General features: G+C 34.2%; 2 protein-coding genes across 2 annotated transcripts in view; both read right to left on the reverse strand.

Annotated features, from left to right (window-relative positions):
* Nucleotides 1-13,647, reverse strand: part of LOC143740587 (apolipoprotein L6-like) — a 37,350-nt gene that overhangs the window by 15,218 nt on the left and 8,485 nt on the right. The window contains exon 3 of the mRNA XM_077232554.1: nucleotides 2,233-2,295. Within this exon, the coding sequence (XP_077088669.1) occupies nucleotides 2,233-2,295 (63 nt within the window). The remainder of the gene's footprint in view (nucleotides 1-2,232; nucleotides 2,296-13,647) is intronic.
* Nucleotides 1-13,647, reverse strand: part of LOC143740588 (apolipoprotein L3-like) — a 130,680-nt gene that overhangs the window by 14,130 nt on the left and 102,903 nt on the right. The window lies entirely within an intron of this gene.

The raw sequence follows: 13,647 nt of genomic DNA on the forward strand, positions 1-13,647 counted from the left end.
CACAACTCTTGCGTGGGAAGTGGCGTACGGCTCTTTCAGGGTCTGTTTTGTGCGACGCAACGGTTATAAATGAGGCCCAGATCCGGGCCACATCTGGTACATGTGGATTCAACTTGTACCAGATGTTAAGTCAAACTCTCCCGCCAGATTTTAAATGAACCGTGGGGATTGGCCACCCTGGGTCACATGATCATAAACGATAAAATTATGCTGCGTTCATGCCATGTCGTAATTACTGTAATTTTTCAATTAAAAACGTAAAACTTTTGATGCGTTTGGCCGTTCGTTTACACGACAACAGTGGTTTGGGTGCCTGAAAACGCAGTTTTGAAAACGTGTTTCAAAGTGCAAGTTTTTAAAAACGGTCTCCGTGTAAACAGCAAAAAACGCGAATTTGTGAAAACGATGACGTCATGCACATCCCTATGTTCAGTCTGTAATCTTTCATCGCCATCTAGTGGCCTGGCAGCAGAATACAGAGTTTTTAGTCGTTTTCACGGATCTGTGTGAATGGGGATCGTTTCGACAATGGTGTCGTCTGTACGCGGAAAACTCAAAGGAATAACGTCTCCGCTTTAAGTGTATCGTTGTCGTGTAAACGTCAGAGGTGGGAGTAAGTCACACATGTTCAAGTCACAAGTAAGTCTCTAGTCCCATACCATCATTTTTCTCTAACTATGTTCTAACCATTTTTTTTCTATCCATGCATTTACACTGCAATTACAACACCATAAATAATGTAATGAGATTAATTATTTAAATATAATCATTTTAATATAGAAAAAAATAGATGCTAAAAAATAATAAATTCCATTTTTTTTATTATGAAATTAAAACGGCCAATAGGTGGCGCCAAATCAACGTCTTAATGTAGGAGTCATAGAAGCATTCATTCAACTGATTCCTTCAAAGCGGCAGATTCAATCTGGAACTAAGCCACTAGGTCACTGAATCACTAAAACATCGGATTTGCTCTTTTTCTGTGGCTTGTTTGAAACTACTGTCATTAGAGAAATAGAGCAAAAGCAGAGAATATTTACAATATTAGGCTACGTCTAAAATGTCACACCACAATATTCACTCTTTGTTTACTGGACTGTTGTATAAAATCATTATCACATTTGCAAACGCGCTAATATTCTGGAATTATTTTTTAATTTCAAATGTTATAAATATAAAAATAACTCGTATAGGGACATTTTTTCCACATCTTGAATTTTGGGTGCATATTAATTCTGCTCACATTGCCCCCCAACCCCCTGATAACATCTGACCCTGCTTCAAGAGGAACATAAAACAGGACAAAACATCATTAACAGTTTCTATGCTGTTTTTCGTCATTTGGAAAGAAGGACATATTTGGCTTTAAAGCATGATTTGAAAGAAACTGTGGATAATGTCTGCGTTATGCACGTTATTCAAAACATATGCCACCATTAATTATCATTTGAATCTATTGACAGCCTTCAGCTATATTTGAAAACATAATATTGTATAAAGAGGCATGCTGTTTTAACCACGATTCTTTCTAGATTTAACGTTAGTCAAATTAACTATAACAAACAGGTTAAACAAACCATAGCTTACTTTTAGACGTGGTGAATGAAGTTCGAGGTTGTGATGGTCGTGTCCGATATCCCTTTCCAGTTAAATCTTCTTGTATGAATATGGTCAATTTCCAGTGTTTATATCCAAAAAGAAACGATGCTGGAGATGTTTTTGTATTTAGCGCGCTCACCGCGATGTATGTTTTTGTCACGCAATCGCGCAGAATCTGATGACTGGCGTCAATGGTTCCGTTGCTTTCATTTTGTTCATCAATATATGTTGCGAAGATTTATATAAAAATGTATATTAAGTCATTTTCGAGTCATACAGTTCAAGTCAAGTCAAGTCTCGAGTCATTGGATCTCAAGTCAAAGTCAAGTCATTTTCTTAATTTAGTCAAGCAAGTCAAGTCCTTAAATTTGCGAATCGAGTCCTCCATCTCTGGTAAACGTACCCTAAGCTCTCAAAAATTTCAACAAGTTGTAGTTACGAGTTCTACAAGGACATTAACGCTTTTTACGAGAAGTTGGAATCTCATAATCATGGTAATATGTTATGCTGTGAAATAACGTTCCCTTTCAAGGGCTCAAAAACGCTGTTTGGAAATCGCACATACAGTGTCAACCTTGAACTTGAACTTTCACAAATATCCTGATAATCTATAAAGATTACAGATTATCTCACCTGCCAGGGCTCTGGAGCACCTTGACTCCATTGAGGTGCTGGTTGTTGAGGAAAAGGAGAAGGCTGTAAAACAGATCAGAAATCATTCAAAACCACTGAAAATCCTGAACTTGAGAATCAATTGTGGCCACGATTTACTAAAACAAGGGAATGAATTCTCAATTCATAGGAACAAATTCTTAATTTGTGGCCACGATATATATTTTTTGTTTGCATGTCACATGCGGTGCTCCGTAACATTTGGCAAAAACACTTGTTTTTGTTTTGTTAACACCGGTGAGTAATGCAAAAGTAAAGTGCAAAAGTGCATTACTTTCCATAAAATATATCCATATACTGCAATTAATTTTTTAGGAAATAATGCTGTATTGTAACGCATTACTTCAATTATCAAAATGTCAAATGAATCAAACGTGAGAGCTAAGACATTTGTAATGTTATAATGTATTTCAAATCAAACTTACTATTTATCAAATAATTCTGAAAAATAAAATGTATGACGGTTTCCACAAAAAGATGAAGCACAAATTTTTTGAACATTGATAATAACCAGAAATGTTTCTTGAGCTGTAAATCAGCATACCTGTTTTAGCAAGTCGATATTCTCATTTTATCAACATTTTAAATATGGCACTTGTTATGATACAGTTTTGCACTGGCTATTAGATGATATTTAAAAATCAAATCTCTCCTCATTTTTGACTTTCACGCATTTTGTTTATTTGAACAGACTCGACATAGTGAAAACTGTTTGATATGTCAGTAGTATTACGATTCGGCTTATGTCAAAATGATTTATGACCCTATGATTGACAGGTGGGCGGGGCTAACCTTTGACCTTCCGGAGGATGTTCCGGAGGTCCTTTGATGTAGGGATTAACCTTTGACCTTCCGGAGGGGTTGTTCCGGAGGTCGCTTAATTTAGGGATTAACCTTTGACCTATCGATCGATCAAGTTGACAGTACATTCCGGAGGATGTTCCGGAGGTCCTTTAATGTAGGGATTAACCTTTGACCTATCGATCGATCAAGTTGACAGTTGTCTTTGCCCTATTGACTTTTGTATGATATATGAAGTTGCCAGTTGTCTTTGCCAGTTGTCTTTGCCCCATTGATTTTGACCTATTGACCCCGGGGGAAATCCCCTCCGTGTCGGGGTGAGAAAATAATTTTTCTAATGTTGCATATAGATTAGAATAGAATTACAAAAGTAAAATCATCTTACCGTTTCACTATGGTGAAGAATTGGATTAAAGTTGACAGTCTCCGCACTGTGTGTGTGTGTGCGTCTGTCTGTGAGTGTGTGCGTGTCATCCGATATCCTGGCATTCCTGAGCACGCTATATAAATGGGGATAGTGAGAAAATATCTTCCAGTAACTAAAGTTGAAACACATTCTGTTCTTTAAAAGTATATAAATGAAATGTACATTTAGTCATTTACAAATACCTTACACTAAAGTAGATTTGAAAAACATTCATTCCTTTAAAATAAATATCTTACTGATCCAAGTATTTAAAAAATAAAATCATCTCACCGTTTCACTATGGTGAAAAAAGCCCCCATGTGCGTTTCTCTCACACTCCTTGCATTTTGACAGTCTTTGAGCTAAATGTGTGTCTGTGTGACACATGATATCCTGGCATTCCTGGGTATGCTATATAAATGGGTATAGTGAGAAAAATATATTTTTTCTAATAATGCCAAATACCTTACACTAAAGTTGAAAAACATGTAGCCTACATTTAGAAATATAATATTTTTCATACTAACTAAAGTTGAAAAATCATACTGTTCTTTAAAAGTATATAAATGAAATGTACATTTAGTCATTCACAAATATCTTACACTAAAGTTGAAACACATTCTATTCTTTAAAAGTATAGAAAATATTTTTTTTCAAAATAAAAATCATCCTCCATGTTTTAGAGATACATACAGGTTATGAATGGGTTTACAAAAATAAAATCATCTTACTGTTTCAGAGAATTGGGTTAAAGTTGAAAAGTTGAAAAGTTCCCCGAGTGATTCCCTCTCACACCCCTTGCATTTTGACAGTCTTTGAGTTAAATGTGTGTCTGTGTGACACCGGATATCCTGGCATTCCTGAGCACGCTATATAAATGGGTATAGTGAGAAAATATCTCCCAGTAACTAAAGTTGAAACACATTCTGTTCTTTAAAAAGTATATAAATGATTATAAAAAATCTTTTCAAAACAAAAATAAATATCTTACTAAAAATCTACTGAAGCAGTCATTTCAGATTAAATAAGTTTAAAGTTTTTAAACACTCTGTGATTCAGAGTGGTGGAGGAATGTGTGTGTGTGTGTGTGTGTGTGTGTGTGTGTGTGTGTGTGTGTGTGTGTGTGTGTGTGTGTGTGTGTGTGTGTGTGTGTGTGTGTGTGTGTGTGTGTGTGTGTGTGTGTGTGTGTGTGTGTGTGTGTGTGTGCGTGTGTGTTTCATGACACCCTCCCTCCCCTCAGTCTCTCAAACACCAGCGCATGACAGCAATGGTCTCCGCGCTAAGTGTGTGCGTCCGTCTGTGAGTGAGACACCACCCTATTCCTGCACCCCCTGCTGGGGGGTGAAAGTGAGAAAATATCTCCCAGTAACTAAAGTTGAACAACATTGTTCATTTAAAAGTATATGAATGAAATATTTATAAAATTTACATTTAGTCATTTACAAATATAATATTTTCACACTAACTAAAGTTGAAAACGTTCTGTTCTTTACACGTATATATGAAACGGTTATAACATTTACATTTAGTCATTTACAAATATATTATCTTCACCCTAAGTAGAGTTGAAATACATTCTGTTCTTTAAAAAGTATATAAATGATTATAAAAAATCTTTTAAAAACAAAAATAAAATCATCTTACATTTTAGAGAGGTGAAGAAGTAAATCTCAACACATCATTGTCAATATAACGTATGAATGTATTTACAAAGATGCAATAAGTGTAAAGTTTTGATACAAAATATCCCCTGAGTGTTTTTCTCCCACACCAGCATTTTGACACTGTGATTCAGAGTGGTGGAGGAATGTGTGTGTGTGTGTGTGTGTGTGTGTGTGTGTGTGTGTGTGTGTGTGTGTGTGTGTGTGTGTGTGTGTGTGTGTGTGTGTGTGTGTGTGTGTGTGTGTGTGTGTGTGTGTCAGGCCAGCAGCAGTATGAGACGTTGAGGATGTTTTGTTAGTGTTAATCTTAAAAGTTAATCTTAAAAGTTTAAAAATAAAAGATAATTTATATTCAATTCAATTAATTATTTAAAGTCTTAATAAAACGTTGTAATACAGTCGTATCTTCTATTTATCTTTTAGAAGATTACTGTTATGATTTTGTTTAATGGTGCTCTAAAGTATAATGTTTATTAATATAGTCATAGCCATAATGATTTTTGTACTGTAACAGCATATTCTATCCCGTACACCTAAACACGACCATCACAGAAAATTGTATCTTTACATTGTTTTTTACATACTGTTTTACTCACACACACACACACACACACTAACCCGGCTCCATAAAATTAACCAATCTCTATTTTTAAATTAAATGATTATAAATAAAGTATATAACTCAATGAATATTAACAAGTATGTTACTAAAATGAATTCAAACAATTTAAACATAGTTTTAGCTAAATTAATTTATATATAAATACAAAAGTATATAAATATAAAAATACCTTACATTTCCACAGTGCTGAAGATGTAGTTCTTTATGCAATGATAAAAACAGTCCAAAGTCATAAACAAAATTGTATTCCTTTTTTATTCCTTCAGTGATAAACTACAGGGTGAAATGAATGCATGACCCCCTCACAGAGACGAGAGGAGTTACAGGACAGATGAGCCTCTGGGATGTGCCAATGTCATAGCATATGTAAAGTTAGTCTGCTTTCCAGAGTTTTATTCATACTAAATTCATTTGAAATATTAAAAGTTTAAATTAGATCTTTTAAAATTAAAAGACTGTTTAAATCAAAGCTTTAACGTTTTTTTAAAGTCGTATCTTCTATTTATCTTCTTAGAAGACTTCTGTATGATATAAATGATTTTACATAAATTTAACCTAAGGTATTATTTTTACTAAAGCGTCTGTTCAAAAAATAAAGCAAAAACTGTACTTTGGTATCTTAGATATTATACAAATTATTTCAAACAGTATTTTTGTCCATGCCGCATGAAATATGTTGTCAAAGTTTGTCACAATGTTTTTTTGTTTTTGTAGTTGTTGTTTTTGTTTTTAAGAAATCCCAGGACTCTACATTGCTCTTATTTAGATTACGTTGTATCATTTAGAAAACCACCGTACATTTTCAGAGACGCGATGTACCTTTTTTGGTCCATCACACAGCATATTTAATTTTACTCATCTTATTTCAAAGCATGATCTTACTTTTTCTACGGTAGCTATGATCTATTGCACGTATAAGGTGTATATCATTTTTTACTTTTCTTGTATCTCCCGAACTATCCTTTAATCAGTGTGGAAACATACAGGCTGAACCCCTTTACTGAGAATATACTATCGGTTATCTATATAGTAGGAGGCATGCCCTTTGACCTCCTCCATTTTGGAGGCTTACAGCTTAGTCCTTAAGCGGCTACAGTAATTTATTGCCATGTGTAACCTGAAAAAACAAGAGGTGATAAAAAATGTTAACGATGACCTCATGGCTACGGCTGTGAGAGGACTCCATTCCCTACTGAAAGAACATTGTGGACACACAGCTCTGACGTTTTCCAAGAGTATTTTGCCCAGCCTCTTCTTTATAAACAGCCAAGACAAATCATTTCTGGACCAAAAACTTTTGCACCCTCACTCCTCTTACCACGTCATCAAAAGACATGTCTAAAAGTGAGTATTGTCTCTAATATTCATTTATGCTACGGTGTTTTATTTAAAAAGATTGTTTATACATAAGGAAAAGACGGTATAATTCATTAGTGTTTTAAACGTACTATTGCTGTTTAGCTTACCCTCTAGCATGCTTTGTTGCTCTTACACATTGTTATATGTTCTATATCAATTTTTTTTTGCATCATATATGTTTCAGAAATATATATATATATTTCCCCCCCATCCAAGCACATTTTACTGTAGTTGGCCGCTGCGGGGTTTCCATAAAGGACTTTTAAAATAAATGTTTTGGTTTTTATTCAGTTTTAAATCTTATTTAGATTATTTGAGTCAAACATGGTTATATGTGCATAGGCCTATTTAATTATTTAATCTGTATTTTATTCCTCTTCAGTTACTTACTTTTTAAATTTCGGTAGGCTACTTTTTAATTCTTCCTTTACTTTGTCTTTGATTTTAACTTTTAGCACTTTGCATGATAAAATTGTTTAAAATGTAAGCTGTAAATATGAATGGCACAATGTGATAACCAAAATATATAAAAGTTAAGTCAAAGCTATTTATATAGCCTACCGCTTTTCACATTCTCATAATTTAGTTATACATTCTGACGCTGGGACACTGTCAAGCGTCTTCTTTCAGATGGTTCAATATTTATGATATTATGCTCCCCTGAATGGAAAAGAACTGTAAACTTCATCATTGTACTGTAATGAACTGAGTTACTGCCTATAGGATGATTGCATGATTTTTTCCATTTAAAATAACATGGTCTTTCCTTTTCTCTCTCTCTCTAGAGACAGCAAACACTGCAGGACAACCGGACATCCAAGTAACATGTTAGTGTGGTTTATATTTATTTTTAATGAGAAACATTATAGAGTGCAACAGGCGTTTTCTGGAAGTAAAAACACTTCCGGTAACCAGCGATTGTGAAAAAGGGGGCAGGTACTCTATTGGGTGTATAATGAACAATTGACAGATGAAATGACAGATATTTTATGTAAACAGGCAAAATCTCTTCATCTGACGGTGGCCATGTGTTTTCGCCAATCATAACTGGTTTAACTCATGGCTCCTCCTTTGAGATCAACATAACTTCTGACGAATCAAGTGTACCGGCACATTGTAAGTGTAATAAAACAGTTTCGCCTGTGTATTAAATTAATCTTAATTAAGCAGTCCGAGTTAACTATTTGGGACCAATTGGAAATTTACATTCTGATCTAACAGCGTCATGTACAAATTTGTCATGCTCCTGGATTATTTTACTATACTACATTAGCCTTTTATTTACTGATGATTTTATCAAAGCGACGAATTAACACAATTCATGGTTGCAATAATAAAATAAATGAACAATTGACAGATGAACTGACAGATATTTTATGTAAACAGGCAAAATCTCTTCATCTGATGGCGGCCATGTGTTTTCGCCTATGATAACTGATTTAACTCATGGCTCCCCCTTTGAGATCAACATAACTTCTGACGAATCAAATGTACCGGCAAATTGTAAGTGTGATGCATGAAAAACTATTAAAACAGTTTTTCGCCTATGTAATGTATAAAATTAATCTTAATTAAGCAGTCCGAGTTAACTATTTGGGACAAATTTTAAGGAAAGTTACATTCTGATCTAACAGTATCATGTACAAATTTGAAATATTTTGGTACTATTGAATCAAGTTAAGTCATGATGAATTTATCTTATCTGGTGTCATGCTCCTGGATTATTCAGAATTGTAACTATAGCCTTTTATTTTACGGCACTTATTTATTTTACTACAGATTTTATCAAAGCCAAATACTGTCCAAAAGGGGCGACTGGGAAAGAAGAGAAACAGGTCAATACAAGGTTAGATTCAATCTTTATATTCTTTCCCCATTTTGCCTTCATTTTCCTTTTCCTGTTTTAATTTTTCTATTTTTATATTCTCAGATCATCAAGGGTTTCTGAAAGCAAACACCAGTCAGTTGGTTGAAAATATGAAGAACATTGATCCAATCATTGACGATCTTGACTTGCACAATGAATCAGTTGCAAATGTGTGAGCGAATCCAACACGCCGGATGAAGATGAGGGAACTGCTGGACTGTGTGATGAAGATGAGGGAACTGCTTGACTGTGTGAATTGTGAAAGCATTGCCAAGGAGCTGGTCAATGCTTTGTGCAAGCCCATCATCAAAATGTTTTAACATATCGTAAATTTCAATTGTTTGATAAATTATCTAACGATTATACCTAACTATCAACAGTTATATGTGAAACGAGCTCAGTCGCATTAGAGATGGATTCTTGTTTATATTGAACCGCATGTTTAACAGCTCTAGGGTTCTTAAATTGTTTACCGCGGTTTCATTTTGAACAACACTATCGTAACACTTATCGTATCGCCGGGTGTGATTGTAATGTTTTGTATGGTGTTTTTCTTTACACTTTCCCCCTGGATATCTGGTTCCTACAGTTAGCGGTAATGTTAGTCAACTCTATGTCTTCTCTTTGTTCATATTTGACAGTATTCGCATGAATTGGCGTGATTTAATAAAATGACGGTTTAAACCATCATCTTCGCTTGAGACATTTACATTATATTTTATGGTTTACAGTATATTTTACAGTATTTTACAGTATATTATACCATCCTAGTTTTAAATAGCGCTTAAATGTATATTTTACCCCTTTTATGCGGCTACAGAATACCGCACAAGGATCTCTGAAATATTTTTTGTGTAAAACATCTATGTAGGTCGTGTATAACATCTAGGTAGATCTATGTTTTTAAAAATACACCGAAACAAAGAATGAAGACATCTTTCTATAAGTGTCCCTCAAAACACAGTGCATCCGTGTACGATGATTTATCAGAAAATTACTTTTTTCTGAATAATCTCGCCAAGTGCGGGTGCTTGATAACTATTGAACAACCCTGAATTCGGTTACTCAATAATGCGCTAAAGGTCTATAACTGAACTTTAACATCTTAATAGTTGGTAAAAGTTCACTTAAAGTCTGCGCAAAATAAAATACATCCTAGCTACTTTCTAAACAGAGTTTATCGCGATCCATTCACCCATCCATATGTTTTGAACTTTTAATGTTTAATCAACATTTTGTTGGAAAACAACTGGTGGATTTACTCAACTTTTTATGTCAACAGGTTCTGCATAGCGGGGTAACGTCGCATTTAATTAACATTGTTTATTTCAGTAAACTTAAGTTTATTACATAAGATTAATTCAATGCCATTTAGTTGAATCAGGTTAACATTCTTAATTTAGTCCAAAACTATTAAGTTCAAATAATCCAATTGTTTCGTTTATTTAGGGATAGTGTTCAACAACCTTTACAAATATATCTAATAAGATAACCTTTTACAAAATCTTTACTCGGTTATTGGTTTTGTCGCATCCAATGCATCCCCAAAGTAGTTGTTTTTATAATGATTAAAACCGCTTTAATTATTATTATCATGGTCTACACTTTATGGTAAAACACTAACATATCAGAAACTCTTTTAAATATAAACATTAACATGTTTTTATCTTGCTGTTAAAACACATAAATAACGTTTTATTTCAAATGTACACCCCTATACAGCATAATGGGATGGGGAAATCCACAGGCTCACTGAAATATTTAATCTCTGAAATATTCTCATCTAGTATTTATTCATTAAATTATTAATGCGCAAGAATCAAGACTTATAATACCATTTTATTATAAAATTGTGAAACTCCAAAGCTCCGACACGGTCGCAAAGAATGATGAGTTAAGCGGTACAATCTTTTATTTCAACAGTATTTTTCTTTACAAAATGATGATAGACCGACATTAAATATACATAAAGTAGACAATAACTCCATTTATTTGTGATCCAACCAGAATAGAAAGTCTCGGCACGCTACCATGTCTTGGTCTAGGGTATAGTTGACGAGGCCTTGAATTATTTCGCCAAGATCTGTTTTGGCATTTTTTGATGCCAGTAACGCACAGAGATCTGTTACAAACGTAAACATAACGAGTAGTTCATCGACCGCGAATTCGTGACTAGATGCACACATCACATCCAGAACTTTTCTGGACTAAATTAAGAATGTTAACCTGATTCAACTAAATGGCATTGAATTAATCTTATGTAATAAACTTAAGTTTACTGAAATAAACAATGTTAATTAAATGCGACGTTACCCCGCTATGCAGAACCTGTTGACATAAAAAGTTGAGTAAATCCACCAGTTGTTTTCCAACAAAATGTTGATTAAACATTAAAAGTTCAAAACATATGGATGGGTGAATGGATCGCGATAAACTCTGTTTAGAAAGTAGCTAGGATGTATTTTATTTTGCGCAGACTTTAAGTGAACTTTTACCAACTATTAAGATGTTAAAGTTCAGTTATAGACCTTTAGCGCATTATTGAGTAACCGAATTCAGGGTTGTTCAATAGTTATCAAGCACCCGCACTTGGCGAGATTATTCAGAAAAAAGTAATTTTCTGATAAATCATCGTACACGGATGCACTGTGTTTTGAGGGACACTTATAGAAAGATGTCTTCATTCTTTGTTTCGGTGTATTTTTAAAAACATAGATCTACCTAGATGTTATACACGACCTACATAGATGTTTTACACAAAAAATATTTCAGAGATCCTTGTGCGGTATTCTGTAGCCGCATAAAAGGGGTAAAATATACATTTAAGCGCTATTTAAAACTAGGATGGTATAATATACTGTAAAATACTGTAAAATATACTGTAAACCATAAAATATAATGTAAATGTCTCAAGCGAAGATGATGGTTTAAACCGTCATTTTATTAAATCACGCCAATTCATGCGAATACTGTCAAATATGAACAAAGAGAAGACATAGAGTTGACTAACATTACCGCTAACTGTAGGAACCAGATATCCAGGGGGAAAGTGTAAAGAAAAACACCATACAAAACATTACAATCACACCCGGCGATACGATAAGTGTTACGATAGTGTTGTTCAAAATGAAACCGCGGTAAACAATTTAAGAACCCTAGAGCTGTTAAACATGCGGTTCAATATAAACAAGAATCCATCTCTAATGCGACTGAGCTCGTTTCACATATAACTGTTGATAGTTAGGTATAATCGTTAGATAATTTATCAAACAATTGAAATTTACGATATGTTAAAACATTTTGATGATGGGCTTGCACAAAGCATTGACCAGCTCCTTGGCAATGCTTTCACAATTCACACAGTCAAGCAGTTCCCTCATCTTCATCACACAGTCCAGCAGTTCCCTCATCTTCATCCGGCGTGTTGGATTCGCTCACACATTTGCAACTGATTCATTGTGCAAGTCAAGATCGTCAATGATTGGATCAATGTTCTTCATATTTTCAACCAACTGACTGGTGTTTGCTTTCAGAAACCCTTGATGATCTGAGAATATAAAAATAGAAAAATTAAAACAGGAAAAGGAAAATGAAGGCAAAATGGGGAAAGAATATAAAGATTGAATCTAACCTTGTATTGACCTGTTTCTCTTCTTTCCCAGTCGCCCCTTTTGGACAGTATTTGGCTTTGATAAAATCTGTAGTAAAATAAATAAGTGCCGTAAAATAAAAGGCTATAGTTACAATTCTGAATAATCCAGGAGCATGACACCAGATAAGATAAATTCATCATGACTTAACTTGATTCAATAGTACCAAAATATTTCAAATTTGTACATGATACTGTTAGATCAGAATGTAACTTTCCTTAAAATTTGTCCCAAATAGTTAACTCGGACTGCTTAATTAAGATTAATTTTATACATTACATAGGCGAAAAACTGTTTTAATAGTTTTTCATGCATCACACTTACAATTTGCCGGTACATTTGATTCGTCAGAAGTTATGTTGATCTCAAAGGGGGAGCCATGAGTTAAATCAGTTATCATAGGCGAAAACACATGGCCGCCATCAGATGAAGAGATTTTGCCTGTTTACATAAAATATCTGTCAGTTCATCTGTCAATTGTTCATTTATTTTATTATTGCAACCATGAATTGTGTTAATTCGTCGCTTTGATAAAATCATCAGTAAATAAAAGGCTAATGTAGTATAGTAAAATAATCCAGGAGCATGACAAATTTGTACATGACGCTGTTAGATCAGAATGTAAATTTCCAATTGGTCCCAAATAGTTAACTCGGACTGCTTAATTAAGATTAATTTAATACACAGGCGAAACTGTTTTATTACACTTACAATGTGCCGGTACATTTGATTCGTCAGAAGTTATGTTGATCTCAAAGGAGGAGCCATGAGTTAAACCAGTTATGATAGGCGAAAACACATGGCCACCGTCAGATGAAGAGATTTTGCCTGTTTACATAAAATATCTGTCATTTCATCTGTCAATTGTTCATTATACACCCAATAGAGTACCTGCCCCCTTTTTCACAATCGCTGGTTACCGGAAGTGTTTTTACTTCCAGAAAACGCCTGTTGCACTCTATAATGTTTCTCATTAAAAATAAATATAAACCACACTAACATGTTACTTG

This window comes from Siphateles boraxobius, unplaced genomic scaffold, assembly GCF_051911475.1.
Source record: "Siphateles boraxobius isolate OS27281-9 unplaced genomic scaffold, OSU_SipBor_1 174, whole genome shotgun sequence".
Lineage (NCBI taxonomy): Eukaryota > Metazoa > Chordata > Actinopteri > Cypriniformes > Leuciscidae > Siphateles > Siphateles boraxobius.